This window comes from Ostrea edulis, chromosome 5 (genome assembly GCF_947568905.1).
Source record: "Ostrea edulis chromosome 5, xbOstEdul1.1, whole genome shotgun sequence".
Classification (NCBI taxonomy): domain Eukaryota; kingdom Metazoa; phylum Mollusca; class Bivalvia; order Ostreida; family Ostreidae; genus Ostrea; species Ostrea edulis.
Genome location: NC_079168.1, coordinates 30,463,983 through 30,484,909, shown reverse-complemented (window position 1 = coordinate 30,484,909; position 20,927 = coordinate 30,463,983). Strand labels below are relative to the sequence as shown.

Sequence of the window (20,927 nt, the reverse complement as noted above, 5' to 3'; positions counted from 1 at the left end):
ATGTATAATTCAAGATTTTTTTTAAGGGGGGGGGGGGGTGTACTTGTTGTAGAGTTTATAGCTTTTAAAATGATACGTCAGCATATAATTTTCTTACGCAAATCCTTTTTCTCAGATATTAATCTGTAAATTGGAAACAATTTATTCAAGGTTTAGTCCATAAAAATTGGGGGGAAAGACCAATATTGACATCAAATGGCATTTTCAACAGTATTTGTTTTATCATGTTTGGGCTCACAAAGTGTACATTATGAAAATAGTTATTCAAATTTATTAAAATAAATGATTACATATCATTAAATAATGGGTATACAGTCTATGTTGCTTATTACAGCCCATTTGTGTGGAAAAAAATAATTATTAAGAAAAATAAGGAGGAATACATTTTCATTAATGCTGATTATATGTGGATGGGGTACTTACTTTTGAGAAGCAATAACAATGAAAATAGCATGTTAACATATATATTTTTCAATGTTTATCTATTTCTGGAATATATATCTATCTTATAAAGGCAAATTTTTCATGATTGGGTAAATTTAAGGCCGAGTATAGGTCTACCTTAAGCTATACACATGAATGACAATATTATCCATCTTCATACATGAAATTTATTTTGCACAAACAGCACAGGTTAGATATTTGCCGTTTTCGTATGGAGGGCAGGGGAGGGATCCACAGACAGCCTGCACAGGGTAAATCAACTTTCCGTCCTCATTGTGGCCACCTGCGGTGAGTGTTTCGGGATGTTCATCTAAACAAATATACTGGCCTGCTCCTTTATAAGCGTAGTATCCAGCTACAAGGTACCCGTGGTACTGCATTGCCCATCCAGTGTAACAACTGTTCTTACCGGGTATCATCAAGACACTTGTCTCTCTGGAACTTCTACAAACAGCACAAGGAACGTCGTCACCGTCGTGTAGACCAAATGGTGCTCCTAAACTATTGTACTCCGATCCATACATTTTAGCATGATTACCAGAAAATTTTGTCGCAAGGTTTGGATCTCGAGGGAGACATACATATTCTGCGGCTCCACCTTCGTCATTGTACCAGGAACCACCAGCGAATCCTGAAATAGTGTTACTGACCATTGATGTTGTCTTCATTAGTCGGGAAATGTCACAAATGATATCGTGTCTGAGCAGGGTTATCAAATGAGGATGCTTAGTTTTCACAAGAAAGTGGTAACCCTGCTCAATTTGACAACTGTTTGTTGAAGAGTCTATACTAACAATGTTGTCTCCCGCTTCTTCGCTCCAGAGCGGATGACAATAAATTGGTTTGGTTTTTAGTTGGGGTGCTCCCGGAATTTCAACATTCTAAACAAACATAAGGGATGTGTACTGTTTTAACTGTTAATGAGGGATCTACAAAAGGGGAAACCGTAGATCATGCTTTAATAAATAATAAGGAAGTAAATCAGAAACTTATTTTGCTTAAACATTTATTTATCATTCTAACTAATGAAAACATTTTTAAATGAACTGTTTTCAATGGTTATTTAAAATGATTAAAATTAAGGAATATATTTATCAACCGAATCTGCGTCTTACAGTAGACTTTCAATCAGTAACATTGACTTGATGCAATATTTGGACTCGGATGAAATTGAAGACTTGCCTCGTGGGGATCCGGGTTAGAATAGGTCCTCATACGAGGCGACTAAATGGGGCGGTCCTTCGAATGAGACCGCAAAAACCGAGGCCCCATGTCACAGCAGGTGTGGCACGATAAAGATCCCCCCTGCTCAAAGGCCGTAAGCGCCGAGTATAGGCCTAAATTTTGCAGCATTTTACCGGCAATGGTAACCTCTCCATATGAGTGAAAAATCTCGGGCGGAACGTTAAAAAAACCCACACAATCAATCAATCATAAGTCTTGAATTTTACATGTAAGTATGTGTTTGTAATATAGATATATCAATATGTTAAAGTTGTATTTTTAATTATCATTAATCACTCAGTATTGATCTCAGTACTGAAAGAATATTCTCCCCTCAAAAGTACATGGCTATAATAAGATTTGTTGTTTTTAAATGTCTTCATAAAACGAGAGATAATATATACATTATCCGTGCGGCAATATTCAAAAGAGCGAACTTAAAATTTAAAATGAAGTGATTGCAAAAGTAAGGGTTGTCATTTAGTCAGGGTTACTTGATGGCAAAGGGTTTTAACAATAAATATGACAGACAACCGATAAATTTTGATGAGAATAACTTACGTGAGATTTTGGATCATTATGTTACAAAACAGACTAAGCTTGTTTTCACCCTATATCCAATCATGTACATACAGTCAAAATCAAAAGGAGTCATAAAACCATGATGGTATGACATTTTGATCGTAAACTAAAATATTTAATGTATTATTATATATGAAAAACTGTCGTAATAAATAGATGATACCCAGTGAAAGGATTGAGCTGAAGATATTGTAGGTCACCTGAGTAAACTGATCTGACTGTAAAATCTAGGACTCCTCTGCATCCCTGGAGCATTAAAGGCGGAGTAAAAACTGCCAAAACGTGACAATTTTTCAAAATTCTTCTACTCTACAACCGCACATTTGGAAGAACAAGAGGCCCATTGCCCTGAGTATTAGTTAAAATTATCAATAGTCACAAGGGCTACGAAATCTAGAAAAAAGTATTCCTATTCAATATTTAAACTAGGTTATAATATTCAGCAGCAGTATGAAGCAGGACGTATTCTTAAAACTTAAATTACCCCGAAAAAGCCTATACTGATCAAAAACTCTATATAATATGATATATATGTATCATTAACAAGATGACTAGTTTGGACCCGTCGTAGAGTCAGAATCCTTGCGTTGCCAAAATTCACAATTGTGGTGTATCTTTTTCTGCTTTTCCTCAATATGCATTTACTTTTTATACCGTATCAGCAAACTTAAAGAAATCTTTCAAATGATAAAGACAATAATCACTATAATGAAAGGCGAAGATAACATACAGTGATCAATCTCATAACTCATATAAGCAATACAAAACAGAGAGTTGTGCAAACAGGGATCAGGTGGCTTTCAGATTTTGGAACTCAGATTTTGGAACGCAGTTCGCAGTTCACTATTCGCAATTCAATAGTGAACTGCATTCCAGAACGCAGTTCGCAATTCAAATTTCTGTATGCATAAAACAAAACCACACTGGAATTATAAGGATGGGGTGCCAGTTACCAACCCCAAACACTGTGAAGAAATGGTGATGGTAATCTCTCTAGTTACGTAGATCCGCCCCTCCAATTTTTATCCATAATGCATTACACTTAGGGAATAAACATCGGGTTCGGAATCATCGAAGACCCCTACCCCGGGGACTGAAAATTTTCTGCTAGGGTATTAGTTGTCCTCTCCCACCACTGTGAAGAAATTGTGATGTTACTCTCACCAGTTACGGAGATCCGCCCCTCCAATTTTTATGCATAATGCTTTACACTAAGTGAATAAACATCGGGTTCGGAATCATCGAAGACCCCTACCCCGGGGACTGAAATTAATTTGTTATGACAAATTACTAATTTGTGATAACAAATTAATAATTTATTATAACAAATTAATAATCTGTTATAACAAATTAATAATCTGTTATAACAAATTAATAATCTGTTATAACAAATTATCAATTTGTTATAACAAACTAAACAAGAAACATTGGTGCACGCACCAAAGTTATGGGGCGAACAAATTTCCAAGAGAGTATCATTGTTTCCATAAACTAAAACTGTCTCGTAAACATATTGATTGGACAAGTGTCCAAATTCGACCCATTAACATACAAAATGAACAGTTATCTGTTACTCCTTAAAGATCTGTGAACTACGTGTATGTCCAGTAGGCAAAGGTTCTCCAGTGGACTTTTTTAAAGAGCAGTCTGAACCTTAACCTTAAACCATTGTGACCTCAGAATAATGTGTTTATATGCTGCTTTACGTCTCATTCTCGAATTTTTCACTCTTATAGAGACGTCACCTTCGGGCGAATTGAGCAGTGAGGGTTCTTTATCGTGCTAACGCCTATCGTGACACAGGACCATGGCTTACAAGCCTCATCTGAATGACCTCAAAATAATAGATATGGGTTATTCTGCTCCTTGGATGTTATAAGTTTGATGAATATTTACAATGTTCATTATTGGAAAATATTGAGCTTTTATCACTTGAATATATTAAGCAAACATTTTCTAATGTGCAAAATAATTCAACCAATGACTGTTGCATGAATACTGCATTAATTTAATTTCACACTTTCCATATTAAAACTGTGACATTTAATTTGGGTTATCCAAATATCATAACCTTTCGCTATGAAATAAATCAGATTTATTCAAGATTGAAAATTTTATTGGCACAACCTGTGACAATATTTAACAAAATAGTATAATGCAATAATCAAAACATTCTTTAGCACCCTTGGAATTATGCATTTTTCAAAAAAAAATAAATAAATGACGCCACCTCTATAAATAGGTCAGCAGATAAGCGCACGTGACCTGTGTGTTACACAACAAAAAAAAAAACAAAAAACAACAACAAATGTTTAAAAAACACCACCGAATTACTTTACATACAAAATGAAAACGTATCATGATAATCAGTAATCCAACTTAAAAAAAAAAATACACACTCATCCCGCAGAAACTCATACACTTCTCAAATTCTTATTTCATAGAATGGGCCGGCTCGTGCCGGCCCATAAAAAAGATACTGCTGCGGCCCTAATATGCTTCCGTACCTATGTGACCTTTTAAAAGTATTCTATGTGTTTCACCTTCTTGTTCTCTACCCGTCTATCCGCTTTCTTTTCATTCATCACCCAATATTCAATTATTAGAGAGGTCTGAAAAGTGGTCCACCCATTGGAAACCAAAGGGGGTACCCCTACAGCCCCAAACTGAGAATGGAAAACGATGGCTTTAGGGGCCCCCCTCCTTGCCTGCATACTCTTTTTGTGGATTCTTCAAAGATTAAGTTGTTATTGGCCATCATTATGACCCTACATGAAATTATCACCCTACATGTAAATTCATGAATTTTCGGGTGAGCTCAATATTGCCCTTAAAGCCCTATGTGACCCTTTTAAAGGTTCTATATGCTTGACTTTATTGTTGTCTAGTCCTTTATCAGTTTTTTTTTATTTCAATACCCTACAGACATTTGTAAGAGAGGTCTGAAAGGAGACCATACCCTTGGAAGACCCCATGAGGCACCCCTAAGACATCAAAGGAGGGCGGTAAATGATAGTACTAAGCACCGGGGTAGGCGTCTTCAATGATTCCGAACCCAATATTTATTCACGAAGTGCATTGCATTATGAATAAGAATAGGAGAGCGGATCTACGTAACTATCAAAAGTATCTTCAACAAATCTTCACAATGATAGGAGTGGACTACTAATACCCCACCCCCAAAATTTCAGTCCCCGGGTTAGAGGTCTTCGATAATTCCAAGCCCGATGTTTATTCATCAATTGTAATGAATTATGCATAAAAATTGGAGGGGCGTATCTCCGTAACTAGAGAGAGTACCATCACCATTTCTTAACAGTGGTGGGAAAGGACCACTAATACCTTTCCGCAAAAATTTCAGTCCTCGGGGTAGGGGTCTTCAATGATTCCGAACCCGAGAGACAGCTAAGCACGTAACATCGTTTTAGAAGGGGGGAGGGACTCATTCATTAGTCATAACCCGGACCAGCCAAAATATTTATCATGTAAAGAAAACAACATGGGAAATTAAAAAAGATATCAGAATGAAAGGGGATGGATAATTAATCAGAAAAAATTGTACTTTCAAGATTTATACTGAACGTATTAAACTTCCCGTATCTGCATACATTCATGAATATTATAATTAATGATTTTCAATGATTACCAATGCTCTCTCTCTCTCTCTCTCTCTCTCTCTCTCTCTCTCTCTCTCTCTCAAAATGATTTCATATAGCAATTAAAGATTTTAATAATCGATAGCGTATATGAATAAAAGCAAATAATCGTTAAAGGACACATCTCATGTTTTCAAAGTATACAACATTACATTCATTTCGTCTTCTTTATGATTATAGTAATTAATTTTAATAGTTCGTTCGCCGACATTTTGCGATAATTAACCACAATACAGACTTAAATCTAAGCCCCGATTTCAAAACGTCTAGTTAAGTAGGTAGGTAGTCACGTGGCACAGTGACGTCACATGCGCCCTTCGGATTGTGGAAGTACTGCGAGATATTATTAAAAACCCAACTTTTAGGGGCTTAATTTATTTACCATGGACAACATTTAAATTTATGTTGACAAATTTTCCGAGTTTTATACGTTTTCGCCACCAGTGCACGCATATAGCGATGTAAATACCCAAATATAGCGAGTAAAGCGTGTATGAAATCGGCAATATTGTGAGTAAATAATGTTTATATGGGTCGCTGTCTACAAACTGTTTGGTGATGTTATTCCTTTATACATCTGTAATTGGCGCTGTTTTTCTAAAATAAACAGTGCAATCATTAATTTATTTTTGGATTAGACAAATTATGATACGTTAAATTTTTGACAACTAGGCCCTCAATCTAATTGAAATTAGATGTTGGATCCGCTTGCATACTCGCTACACAAACATGTAGAGGGTCACATCAGAGGTCAAATTCGATTGACCAATGAAATAACCGCTGGCAAAATCATTGAATGTTTGTTGAAGCCGATAAGTCTAGAGTGATACCGAATTTGACCTCTGACGTGACCCTCTATGGGATGTTTTTAGATGTTTGTGTAGCGAGTATGCGAGAGGATCCAACATCTAATTTTAATTAGATTGCTAGGCCCTATGCCAAGCTATTCGGAGTGCATTTCGGAAAGAAAGAAAAAGACAACACACACACAAATCAATAAAAATAATCAAATTTAAAGTGGTAATCACATTATTTTATTTTGATAAAGCAATCTTATTACTATTTTTGAATTGTGATCTGCACGTCTTTAGGAATTACAAAGTGGGAGCACGGCATTATATACTGACGCACTCAAGATGCTACAAGTTCAATAAGGAAATAATTTTATGATTGAATTTAAAGTTAGGAAATACAATATTCCATTATTTGTATAATTAAAAGTTCAATTATTTTGTATCTTTAATTTTTGTTTTGTTTTGTAAATCTACCAGTTGGTAGAAGTTACATTGTATCGTCGATATATGTTGTTACAAGGTGAAGGTCAGTTGATCCGAGTGTGTATTGAATTTGAAGAGCAAAACAGAATGTATGCTATAGGCCTGCCAGTGCTTATAGCTTCGATATATCCAGTTTCTCGCAGTTTATCAGGGTCTCTGTCCAATCGGTTTTTGAAAAGGTGACTGGGTGTGTTTTTTAAGGTAAAGTTCTTGCTCCAACAAAAAAATTATCCACTTCTTTTTTCTCGTACCATCCTTCGAAAACTTGAAAAATACTCAGTCTAAATCCTTTCTACCGACAACTAGTACACCCGAGTACGGCGCAAAACATCTTAATGCATTATTATTTACAATCTGTTAACGTGATAATTGGTTTTTTGTCGATTAAATGTAATCTGTTTATGAAATGGCCAATAGATGTTTTCAAACCCGAGGGCTCATATGACGTCACACATAATGGCGCGTAAACTAGCGAAAGAAAATATGCATATCGCAAGATTTGAATTTCATCGCTCTCAAACTCGATAACTACGCAAAACATTTCATTTAAAACACATTTAAAGTAGTTTTAGGCATAAGAAGTATTAATTTTGCTGAAAAAATGAAAAAGTTTAGAAACATGCGTTGCAATCTAATTGAAATTAGATGTTGGATCCGCTTGCATACTCGCTACACTGTGTAGCGAGTATGCGAGAGGATCCAACATCTAATTTTAATTAGATTGCATGCATTGTGTCCTTTAAGTCATTTCTGTTTATATTAATATTAGTCTTTTTTTCATGAACTAGTTGCATTTGACACCGAGGTTTTATGCCTCGTTCACACGAAGAATTTAATTCGCATTAAACGTAAGTTAATGCGAAATAAAATTTACTTCGCATGCATTAGCTCCGTGTGAACGCAAAGCGAAGCTAATTCGATTAAATGTAGACGCATGCGTAATGGCCAATTTGGGTCACATGCATCATACCCATGGTCAGCTATATATATTAATGTTAGTTTTGTACGAAAAACTAAGCAAAATGATAATAATCACTAAAAACATGTACAAACAGCATGTCATTAGATAATGTCAGACGTAAATCTGTGCTCTGCATAGGCATACTGAGTAATACATGTCGAAGGAATTGTTTTTAAATACGACAACAATGTTTTAAAATAGTGATAATATGATTTTCTTTTTTACATTTTTTAAAACATATGCCGCTCATTGTTAATTTTTATACCATATGACGTCATAGTAGACTTATAATACGTATTAGTAATTAAAAATTACGTCACAACAATAGTCAGCGGAATGGTGAAAAAGACGTTCCGAAGTTTTAAAATTGGGCCCATGAAGAAACAATATATTGCCTAGATTGAATGCTGGTTTTCAGAGGAAATAACAAGTAATTTCTTGGGAACATATAAATAAACACGACAAAAAACTCCTTATGTGTAGATCAGTTATGTATGTAAATTGTAAACATGTAGTATACTACATGTAGGCCTATAAAACGTTCTGAACAAAGAATTCTGTATCTACACAATATTCAGTAAAATATCTATAAAAATAATTTTCAATATCATAGTCTATTCTATTATTTCGCGCACCCTTTAATAGAGATGCATACGAATCTAATGCGCATTAATTTACTTCGCATTAAATATTACCGCCGTGTGAACGCTATTTAATTCGAATTAATTTAATGCGCATTATCTTACTTCACATCAAATTGATTCGAAGTAAAATTTAATGCGCATCCGTGTGAACGAGGCATAACATCCTTAAAGGACACATCTCATGTTTTCAAAGTATACAATATTACATGCATTTTGTCTTCTTTATGCTTATAGTAATTAATTCTAATAGTTCGTTCGCCGAAATTTTGCGATATTTAACCACAATACAGACTTAAATCTAAGCCCCGATTTCAAAAAAGTCAAGTTAATTAGGTAGGTAGTCACGTGGTACAGTGACGTCACATGCGCCCTTCGGATTGTGAAAGTACTGCGAGATAGTATTAAAAACTCAACTTTTAGGGGCCTAATTAATTTACCATGGGCAACATATTTAAATCGATGTTGATAAATTGTCCGAGTTTTATATGTGTTCGCCACCAGTGCACACATATAACGATGTAAATACCCAAATATAGCGAGTAAAGCGTGTATGAAATCGGCAAAATTGTGAGTAAATAATGTTTATATGGGCCGCTGTCTACAAACTGTTTGGGGATGTTATTCCTTTATACATCTGTAATTGGCGCTGTTTTTCTAAAATAAACAGTGCAATCATTATTTATTTTTGGATTAGACAAATTATGATACGTTAAATTGTTGACAACTAGGCCCTATGCCAAGCTATTGTCACGTGTGCATTTCGGAAAGAAAGAAAAAGACAACACACACAAATCAATAAAAATATTCAAATTTAAAGTGGTAATCACATTATTTTATTTTGATAAAGCAATCTTATTACTATTTTTGAATTGTGATCTGCACGTCTTTAGGAAGTACGAAGTGGGAGCACGGCGTTATAACCTACTGACGCACTCAAGAAGCTACGAGTTCAATAAAGAAATAATTTTATAATTCAATTTGAAGTTAGGAAATACAATATTCTATTATTTGTATAATTAAAAGTTCAATTATTTTGTATCTTTATTTTTTGTTGTTGTAAATCTACCAGTTGGTAGAAGTTACATTGTATCGTCGATATATGTTGTTACAAGGTGAAGGTCAGTTGATCCGAGTGTGTATTGAATTTGAAGAGCAAAACAGAATGTATGCTATAGGCCTACCAGTGCTTATAGCTTCGATATATCCATTTTCTCGCAGTTTATCAGGGTCTCTGTCCAAGCGATGTTTGAAAAAGTGACTGGGTGTGTTTTTTAAGGTAAAGTTCTTGCTCCAACAAAAAAAATTATCCACGTCTTTTTTCTCGTACCTTCCTTCGAAAAATTGAAAAATACTCAGTCTAAATCCTTTCTACCGACAACTAGTACACCCGAGCACGGCACAAAACATCTTAATGCATTATTATTTACAAGCCGTTAACGTGATAATTGGTTTTTTGTCGATTAAATCTAATCTGTTTATGAAATGGCTAATAGATGTTTTCAAACCCGAGGGCGCATATGACGTCACACAAAATGGCGCGTAAACTAGCGAAAGAAAATATGCATATCGCAAGATTTGAATTTCATCGCTTTCAAACTCGAAAACTAAGCAAAATATTTCATTTAAAACACATTTAAAGTAGTTTTAGACATAAAAAGAGTTAATTTTGCTGAAAAAATGAAAAAGTTTAGAAACATGCGTTGTGTCCTTTAAATATTGATTACAGGCACGTAGAATCGGAGAGGGTGTGATATGAAAGCTTGAAAGTTTGTAGCGACCTACCCACTGCGCGATTTAAGAAATTGAAGTCGGAAGGGGGAATTGAGACAGTTTCAGACTACTACCCCCCCCCCCTCCCACACACACACACACACATGTACACAATTTAAGGTTTTCGTCATCGGACACTTTAAGCACCATTTTTTGTTGTTATCTTACTGCTTGTCAAAAATTTTATACAACTTAACCGGCAACTTATATAAATTATGTTACATTGTAGCACAGGGCTCTATAAAGTTCAATCTGCAGTTTGGTCATACTTCGTCATTCAATAACTTATTTAAAATTTAAAAATGTTTGTCAGGTTAGCGGTACTATGATGTATGACTATAACAATGACCTGTGTATAACTTGTACATTCCATGCAAATTCGAAGGAGTTTTTGCCTCAGTAGAACAATTGGGGGTCAGCTAATCCGTGTATTTGAAATCAACAGAAGTGCTTGGCTTCTTGCGGAAAGTGTGAAATATATTGGGTCGGCGCAAGACACCCGTGATCTTAGACTAGACCTGATATCGCGCCGACCCAATATATTTCACAATTTTCATATTAAGTCAAAACCCAAACTAGCTAACCGTAATTTAGTTATCGTTATACCGTGACAAAGACCCTAGGAATTTGCAAGGTATATATTTATTATACAAAAATCATTGCATTATCCAGACACTCCTGATGAACTTTTTTTTAATGAAACCTCTATCAAAGTACACTGAACATAAGTCTCGGTCAAATGTAACCAACTCGGGATTTTAAAAATAAATCATTCGATGGTTTGTATTTTTGCTTCTATTAATTATATAATAAATTAAATCCCATCTGTTAATCATCGACAATGCTCCAATTTCTATATGATGGAAGTAATTATGTTAAACAGCGCATTTGTCAGAGAGAGAGAGAGAGAGAGAGAGAGAGAGAGAGCACATCGGTAATTATTAAATATCCCTATTACATGTTGTACATGTATGCTTGTCATTTACTGAATATACTAATTCGCATTCAAAACAGGAATTATCTGCAAGTAGCATTATTTAAACATAGAATTTAAGAATATTTTGACGAAGAAAGAAGACTAAAAGAAAATTTTTTTCAAAACCAGGTTTTCTCAAAAACATAATATTTAGTGTTTGGTATCGTTGGAATTGGCTCAAAATGCTGAAAAACAATATAAGTAGGGGGGGGGGGGTATTGACATTTTTTTTCTTTTCTTAAAATTCCACCCTTATCATGATTATTTGGCCTGCGGCACATTTTCACTTCTCCTGCAAGGCGCCCGTGGCCAGGGCAAAGCTCCTAGAAGTTATGTGTATTCGCAAATAACACACAGCGTAGATCATGGAGGACACGGTGTATCTCCGTGGATTTTCCACCGTGGTCTTTCCACAGTGGGGTGTATAAAACTCGTGTCGTGTACTGTGATGTAGGGTCATAATAAAGGCTAATAACAACTTAATCTTTGTAGAAACCGCTAAATGAGTATGTAGACAAGTGGATCCCTAAGGTTATCATTTTCCGCCCTTAGATTGGGGCTGTAGGGGTACCACCTGGGGTCTTCCAAAGGTGGGACCACTTTTCAGACCTTTCTAATAATTGACTAAAGGGTGTTGGAATAAAACAAAACTGATAAAGGGTAAACGTTAAACATATAGAACCCATACAAGGAGTCCCATTACCTGGGGCCTCATAAAGGTGGGGCCACTTTTCAGACCTCTCTAATAATTGAATATTTGGTAATGAAAGAAAACAAAGCTGATAGACGGATAGAGAACAACACAGTCAAACATATACAACATGTTAAAGGTCACATAGGCCTATAAGGACGATTGAGCTTACCTGAAATTTAAAGTTCTTGATTTTACATCATGTAGGGTCATAATGAAGTCTACCCCAGTACATGTAATAACAAATTAATCTTTGAAAATTACGCAAAAACAGTATGCAGGCAAGGAAGGGGATCCCTCGGACTATCATTTTCCGCCCTCAGTTTTGGACTGATGGGGTACAACCTTACGCCTCAATCCCAAGGGTGAGGCAACATTTCAGACTTTTCTTATGTTTAAATATTGGGTGATAAAAGAAAACAATTTTGATATAAGGATAGAGGGCAACGAAGTCACAAATAAAGAACCCTTCAAAGGGGTCAAATAGACCTTTAAGGGTAATTGAGCTCAAATGAAAGTTCATGATTTCCCATCATGTAAGATCACATATAAGGAAGACTAATAACAACTAAAACGTTGAAGTGTCCACAAAAAGAGTACATGTATGGGGGTAAGAAGGGGAAACCCTAGGACTATCAGTTTCCGCCCTCAGTTTGCTACTGCTGGGATCCCACCTAGAGCCTTCCGAGTTTCGGTCCATTTTCAGAGCTTTTTAATGATTAATTATGGGGTACTTTAACTCCAGCCCACGGAGTTATCTCCATGGGGGATTGCAAAGTATATGTTTCTCTGCAGTACGCTGGTCTGCCGCCATTTTGTCGGAGTGTTTTAGTTTAGTTTAAGTTATTCAATTTGAATTAAATTGAGGTTTAGTAATTGTTTTAGACAGATAGAATAAATCATTTAGACATTTTGTAATAAAAATTTAGTAGCTTTGTATATTTTTGTGTATGAGGGTGATGTATTTGTCTATGGATGAGGTATCTTCTTTGTTGGGCTTGTGGCCCACCCCAGATACCCCAGCGGTAGCGCGACATAACCCCATATCCCCGTACTTACACATGAGTAGGTTGGGAGGCAATGTTTGCTTTAGTTTAGACAACCCACGGAGTGGAAGTGCCCATGGCGGTATGATATACCCTAAGTGATTATTTCTCTCCGTCCTTTTTGTTTGAGGAAGGGGGTGAAAGGTTCAGGGGTGGCAATTGTAGTGGTAAGGTTTCTGGTCCCCAGTTCATTTTTCAGAAGATTGACAGTTTAGATTTTAGATGGGGATCTATAGTGTAGGTGCGACTCCCCGAATAACTTGATTAGTTTCGCTTCGCCTAAGAAAAGTTCTAGTTTTAGGGACTTAGATAGGTTGACTGACGACTACTCGTCTCCCATGGGGAGGGGTTCAGTTATGCCCGATATCCCAGTGAGGCCTACTACGACTATACAGTCGTGGATTACATACCCAGTTCTGGGAATCTCCCAGAATACCATACCCCAATCACCGCATCCCTTCATTCCAGTGTTGGAGAGATCAGCCCAATCCCCTCACCGATGGGTTGATGACCAGACCCCAAGCCAGTACGGTCATGGTTTGTATTAGGGCTTCTTGTCACCGCCACCATATCCCTACACCAAGGCTGTATCCCCTAGTTGCCCTATTGTTGGAGCCGGGGTTATTCTGGGAACTCACCAGTTCCTGAAGTCCCTCCATTGTCCTGATCTCAAAGGATCCTCTGGCCCTTTACCATGCAGTACAACATCGCAAAAGCTACGCATTCCATTTTCTTGACTCTAGGTCTGGGGGTGTAACTAGTACGCCTAATCCTTGGTATCCCTGTGGTTTGTGGATATGCGGGCACATATATGCACCACATCGTTGCCATGACCGTCCTTTATCATTAGCAGGGGCCATCTGCTCATTTTCAGACACAGCCTTGTAACCACTGTTTGTAAGGAGAGGAAGAGGGGTAAGGGGTAGAGTAGCCAACGTTTCGTCCCAGTTATATTTAGGTGAACCAGAATCACAAGCGCTTTTCTCTAGGTGTTCCGCCCAGGGGCTATCCCAAGTACAACCCCCCCCCCGGTACTCTTATGCAGGGGAACATGCGATTGGCAAAGGTAGAAACTCGTCTAGGTACACGGATCTGCGGTATGATGGGAAATCTACTTGGAAATCCTTCTTCCGCAAGATTGTTCAACTACATGTAGCTTTCAATCAACAAATGAAAGAGATGGAGCATCACAACCAATTCTACTTCTCCTTAAATGACACTTCGAGCGACTATTACACCTTGTTGGGGATGGATGATAACCCTTCACTGGCTGAGATCTTGAGACGTTTCGAGAAGCGCTTCAAATCGTCAGTGCATACATCAAATGAATTTCCAGTCAGTTTCTTGGTGTGGGAGAATCGCTGAACTAGTGGGCGGACCGGGTCCTCACCTTAGCGATACATGTTTTTCCATTTGTGCCTGATGTGCATTCACATTTCATTGCTCAGCTGTTTTATAGTCGAGGATCGAGATGCAGTTCTGTACGCCCTGGATGGTATATCTAAGACTGCAAAGGAAGCTACATGTATGGACAGGATGCAGTACTACCAGCATTCCCAATAAACCAAGTCAATTTAAGCCCATGAAGGAAATGAGGATGGTAATCCAGGAGGAGGTCCAGCAACCGGTGGGAACGACGTCATTGAAGGATTTACGGGACATGTCTGAGAAATGAGGAACTGGAGAAGGAACTGCGGGGCAGAATCCTTCCCCAGATGCACCATTCATCACTGCAAGACATGAACAGAAACCCCCGGGTGTTTGAAGTGTGGGGCTGCTGTCTATTTCAAGAGGGGCTGACCGTAGCTCAATTGGAAGGATGCACCCAGAAGGCAACGGTGAAGCTTAGGGAAAATTCCGAGGCAGGGAGCGACGATCCATCCACAACTGGCTAAAGAGGGGTCTATCCACGGGGATGTATGGATGCTGACACCGGAGCGCTCTTCGCAAAGGCCCAAGATATTGGTATTGGACATTGGCAAAGCAAAAAAGCTCATTGCACGAGTCACCGGGAAAAAGGGACAACCATGCACTCAATTGTGTGCGTCATTTAAAGAGCAACATGATCCGAGTCCGGTTCCTGGAGGCACCAGAGGAGAAGGAGGAATCTGGATACTAAATCATCGGGTGGGAAGACGACAAGTTTGAAGCTTTCTCCATGGATGAGTCATGTGTCCCAGACAGGTTCGAATTCCCATAGGATATTGCAGTGCCAGAGCTGAAAGGGTTTGGAGAAAGGGACCTGGAGTATTAACCAGATCAGGAGATGTCACCTGTTCAGGAGGAGGAGGACGTGGATAATGAGACACTTGAGAAATGCCCGGAAGCAGCGACGCAGAAAGTTTCTCAGCCAGAGGAGAAAAATGGGTTGGAGATGGGTTTTTGGCTAAGCAGCGGAGGAGACGGATGACATGCCCTGATAGCATGCTTCTGGGCCCTACAGATACATCTTTGCCTAAATTGGGCAATTACGCCTGACCACATGATCCATTGTAGAAATGACAATCTAGGGAGTGTAACTGCAAGCAGTTGTGAAAACAGGTAATAAGGTCAGTGTTATTTTCTCTATTGTCTAGGAGGAACTTGATCCCAAGTCGCTCATAAAGTAACATGACTGTCACCCTTGTGCAGGCTGGCAAAAACGCAAGGATGAGAGGATTTATCACCGGTCCCGTGGATATACGCCTAGGAAATGTGGAATACAGTTTTCAAGCCTATGTGGCTCCCCTAGAGGATCAGATTATTTAGAAATGGAGCTCCTGCATCATCACAAAGCTCGCCTGGATTTAAAATTTGGTACTCATGGGGAAAGGAGAAAGTCCCCGTGACGTTCGGGCTTTTTGGGGAGAAACAGGAGGCCCAATTCTCTATGGCCAAAACAGTCCAGGATTTATATGCCTAGTTGATATTTGCCTTCGTTTTGACCCTATATTATCTAAGATTAGGAATTTTCAGGTGAGTTCAATTGCCCATAAAGGCATATGCTAAATCTTTCGAGGGTTCCATAAGTTTGTCTTCGCTGTTCTCCATCCGTGTATCAGTTTAAATTTGTTCGAACACCATATTCAACTATTAAGTGGAAACACCTTTGCAAGGCCCAATTTGCTACCCCTTCAGTCCAAAACTAAGGGCAAAAAGGAGAGCCCAAGGGATTCCCTTCCTTGCCTCCATACTCCTTTTGTGGACCTTTCAAACATAAGTAGGGTTCTTTGATGATTCCGAACCCGATGTTTATTCACAAAGTGTAATGCGTTATTTAAAAATGTCGGAGGAGCGGATCTCCATAATCAAAGAGAGTAACATCACCATTTCTTCATAGTGGTGGGAAAGGACCACTAATACCCTTCCCCCAAAATTCCAGTCCCCTAGGTAGGGGTCTTCGATGATTCCGAACCCGATGTTTATTCACTTAGTGCAAAGCATTATGCATAAAAATTGGATGGGCGGATCTCCGTAACTAGAGAGAGTAACAACACTATTTCTTCTCAGTGGTGGGAGAGGACCGCTAACACCCTTCTCCCAAAATTTCAATTTCCAGGGTAGGGGTCTTCGATGATTACGATCCCGATGTTTATTCAGTAAGTGTAATGCGTTATGTATAAAAATTGGAGGGGCGGATCTCCGTCACTGGAGAGAGTAAGATCACCATTTCTTGACAGTGGTGGGAGAGGACCACTAATACCCTACCACAAAAATTTCAGTCCCTTGGGTAAGGTTCTTCGATGATTCCAAACCCGATGTTTATTCACTAAGTGTAATGCGTTATGCATAAAACTTGGAGAGGCGGATCTCCGTAACTAGAGAGAGTAACATCACCATTTCTGCACAGTGGTGGGAGAGGACCACTAATACCCTACCACGAAAATTTCAGTCCTCGGGGCAGGGGTTTTCGAGGATTCCGAACCCGATGTGTATTCACATAATGTAATACATTATGCATAAAACTTAAAGGCGCGGATCTCACTAACTAAAGAAAGTAACATCAACATTTCTTCATAGTGGTGGGAAAGGACCACTAACACTCTTCTCCCAAAATTTGAGTCCCCTGGGTAGGGGTCTTCGATAATTCCGAACGCGATGTTTATTCACTTAGTGTAATGCCTTATGCATGGAAATTGGAGGGGCGGATATCCGTAACTAGAGAGAGTAACATCCCCATTTCTTCATAGTAGTTGAAGAGGACCAATAACCACCCTTTTCCCAAAATTTCAGTCCCCAGGGTAGGGATCATCGATGATTCCGAACCCGATGTTTATTCATTTAGTGTAATGCGTTATGCATAAAATTGGAGGGGTGGATCTCCGTAACTAGAGAGAATAACATCACCATTTCTTCATAGTGCTAGGAATGGACCATTAACACCCTTCTCCCAAAATTTCAGTTCCGTGGGTAGGGGTCTTCGATGATTCCGAAAACGATGTTTATTCATTAAATGTAATACGTTATGCATAAAAATTGGAGTGGCGGATCTCCGTAACTAGAGAAAGTAATATCACCATTTCTTCAAAGTGGTGGGAGAGGACCACTAATACCCTACCACCAAAATTTCAGTCCCCGGGGTAGGGGTCTTCGATGATTCCGAACCCGATGTTTATTCACTAAGTGTAATGCGTTATTTAAAAATGTCGGAGGAGCGGATCTTCATAACTAAAGAGAGTAACATCACCATTTCTTCACAGTGATGGGAGAGGATCACTAATACCCTACCCCCAGATTCAGTCCCCGGGGTAGGGGTCTTCGCTGATTCCGAACCCGATGTTTATTCACTAAGTGTAATCCGTTATGCATAAAAATTGGAGGGACTCATCTCCGTAACTAGAGAGAGTAACATCACCATTTCTGCACAGTGGTGGGAAAGGACAACTGATATCCTACCCCAAAATTTCAGTCCCCTAGGTAGGGGTCTTTGATGATTCCGAACCCGATGTTTATTCACTAAGTGTAATGCGTTATGCATAAAACTTGGAGGGGCGGATCTCCATAACTAAAGAGAGTAACATCACCATTTCCTCACATAGGTGGGAAAGGACCACTAATACCCTACCACCAAAATTTTAGTCCCCGGGGTAGGGGGTCTTCAATAATTCCGAACCCGATAATTATTCACTAAGTGTATTGCGTTATTTAAAAATGTCGGTGGAGCGGATCTCCATAACTAAAGAGAGTAACATCACCATTTCTTCATAGTGGGGGGAAAGGACCCCTAATACCCTTCCCCCATAATTTCAGTCCCCGGAGTAGGGGTCTTCGACAATTGCGAACCCGATGTTTATTCATTTAGTGTAAAGCATTATGCATAAAAATTGGAGGGGCGGATCTCCGTAACTAGAGAGAGTAACATCACCATTTGTTCATGGTGTTGGAAGAGGACCACTAATACCCTACCACCAGAATTTCGGTTCCCGGGGTAGGGATATTCGATGATTTCGAACCCAATGTTTATTCACTAAGTGTAATGCCTTATGCATAAAAATTGGTTGGACGGATCTCCGTAACTAGAGAGAGTAACAACACCATTTCTTCACAGTGGTGGGAGAGGACCACTAACACCCTACCACAAAAATTTCAGTCCCCGGGGTAGGGGTCTTTGATGATTGCGAAGCTGATGTTTATTCACTAAATGTAATGCGTTATGCATAAAAATTGGAGGGGCGGATCTCCGTAACTAGAAATAGTAACATCACCATTTCTTCACAGTGGTGGGAGAGGACCACTAATACCATACCACCAAAATTTCAGTCCCCGGGGTAGTAGTTTACGTTAATTCCGAACCCGATGTTTATTCACTAAGTGTAATGCGTTATTTAAAAATGTCGGACGAGCGGATCTCAATAACTAACGAGAGTAACATCACCATTTCTTCACAGTGGTGGGGGAGGACCACTAACACCCAACCATAAAAATTTCAGTACCCTGGGTAGGGGTCTTCGATGATTCCGAATCCGATGTTTATTCACTAAGTGTAATGCGTTATGCATAAAAATTGGAGGGGCGGATCTCCGTAATGAGAGAGATTACCATAGCCATTTCTTCACAGTGTTTGGGGTTAGTGACTGGCACCCCATCCTTATAATTCCAGTGTGGTATTTTTATGCACATAGAAATTTGAATTGCGAACTGCGTTTTGGAATGCAGTTCACTATTGAATTGCGAATAGTGAACTGCGAACTGCGTTCCAAAATCTGAAAGCCGGATCAGGTGCCTAGGAAGAGTAAGCATCCCCTATAATAAATTTAAACTTTTCTAGATTCCATAGCCCTTTGAGCTAGCGATAGTTTTTACTAATAATCATGTTATAGATAAGGCTTATGGGCCCTATGTCTTATGTGCTGAAAAATTTGACCTTTGGTTTTATGATCTTAAAATCAATAACGATATTTACTTTACATGTATATCTAGGGAGACAAGCGGTTCTCAAAATATTTTTACATGCCCGGAATAGTGTGATATATCCATCTCTATAGAAGGATCCAGAGGCTGGGTCCTCCAAAAACTTTGGTTTAAGTGAGAAACAATAGTGAATGAAAAGTATTGGGCAAGTTGGCATGAAGGCATTCTTATGTAGTTTATTCATATGTGTTCCCATGACGCCTAGTGTAATGCATTCCTATTTATGAAAATCTTTACAGACCTGAATACACAAGTTCAGTCTGGTTAGAAGGACATTCTTTTCTTCCCCATCGGATGAATACACCACCAGCTACAATAAAGTCATTCAAAGTGTGATAACCATACATTTATCACTAGCATTCTGGGTATTTATTTCATTAAAGGTAAATTTGGCGGATTCCTATTATATTACAGCTTTAAACGTACTTTTAAACCATTGTCTTGAAATGTATCAATCCTCTTTTCTAGAAAAAATATTTGTATCCGGTTTATCAAATCTTCAATACAGAAAAATCAGTGTTCTGTAATTTTGACATTCCTGATTTATATTTGGATCAACACTAACCATTAGAGGTCTCTGAAAGATGATGATACTTTACAGCAAGGTCGGCATTATGTGCGGACAAGTCGGCACACTTTGTGGCTAAGGCTGTATTTTTCGTAGATACGTCGGTGTATTTCATTGACAAGTCTGCATATTTCGTAGATACGTCTGTGTATTTCGTGGATAGGTCGGCATATTTTGTCAATATATCCTGATATTTGCTCTCCAGAGCCTGGATCTGACTGTGGATGAGGTCTGGATCATTCAGCAATATCCTTTTCTCCCCATGTGCCTGTATCCTTCCGAGAAATATAACAAAAAGAAAGACTGAAATATTAATATTCATGATCTAATTGTACACTGGAGAAGTAAGTGTCATTGCAAGGGTCGTGCCTTTTTCATAGATAACAGAGGTCTCGGAGTGTAGTACTGCGAGACTTCTAACATGTATCTACATAATGTAGATTACAAAGAAAAATGTAATTAAAATGGGAAGAAATTCACCAATTAGTACACGGTTTACCTGTATTGAAAGCAATCCCGCTCTAAACTCAGGCATGTTTAAATAAAAACCTGCAGGTGCATTTAATGGATGGCAACATTCTCATTGAAATACTGTCATTCTGCACAACCCACATTCATATTTAAAAGTAAGTAAATATATTTTTATACATTTCATTGCATAATTGTGAATTATTCATAATTCTCGGTACTTTAGTCGA

At 38.4% G+C, this 20,927-nt stretch overlaps 1 protein-coding gene across 1 annotated transcript; it reads right to left on the bottom strand.

Annotated features, from left to right (window-relative positions):
* Positions 1-591: 591 nt before the first annotated feature.
* On the bottom strand, positions 592-20,597 carry LOC125649921 (uncharacterized). The gene is made up of 3 exons (XM_048877785.2): positions 20,227-20,597; positions 19,903-19,971; positions 592-1,075 (listed from the first exon to the last, which is right to left on the bottom strand). The coding sequence occupies exons 1-3, from the start codon at positions 20,549-20,551 to the stop codon at positions 612-614; spliced, it is 858 nt and encodes a 285-aa protein (XP_048733742.2). The 5' UTR covers positions 20,552-20,597; the 3' UTR covers positions 592-611.
* Between the last annotated feature and the right edge of the window lie 330 nt (positions 20,598-20,927).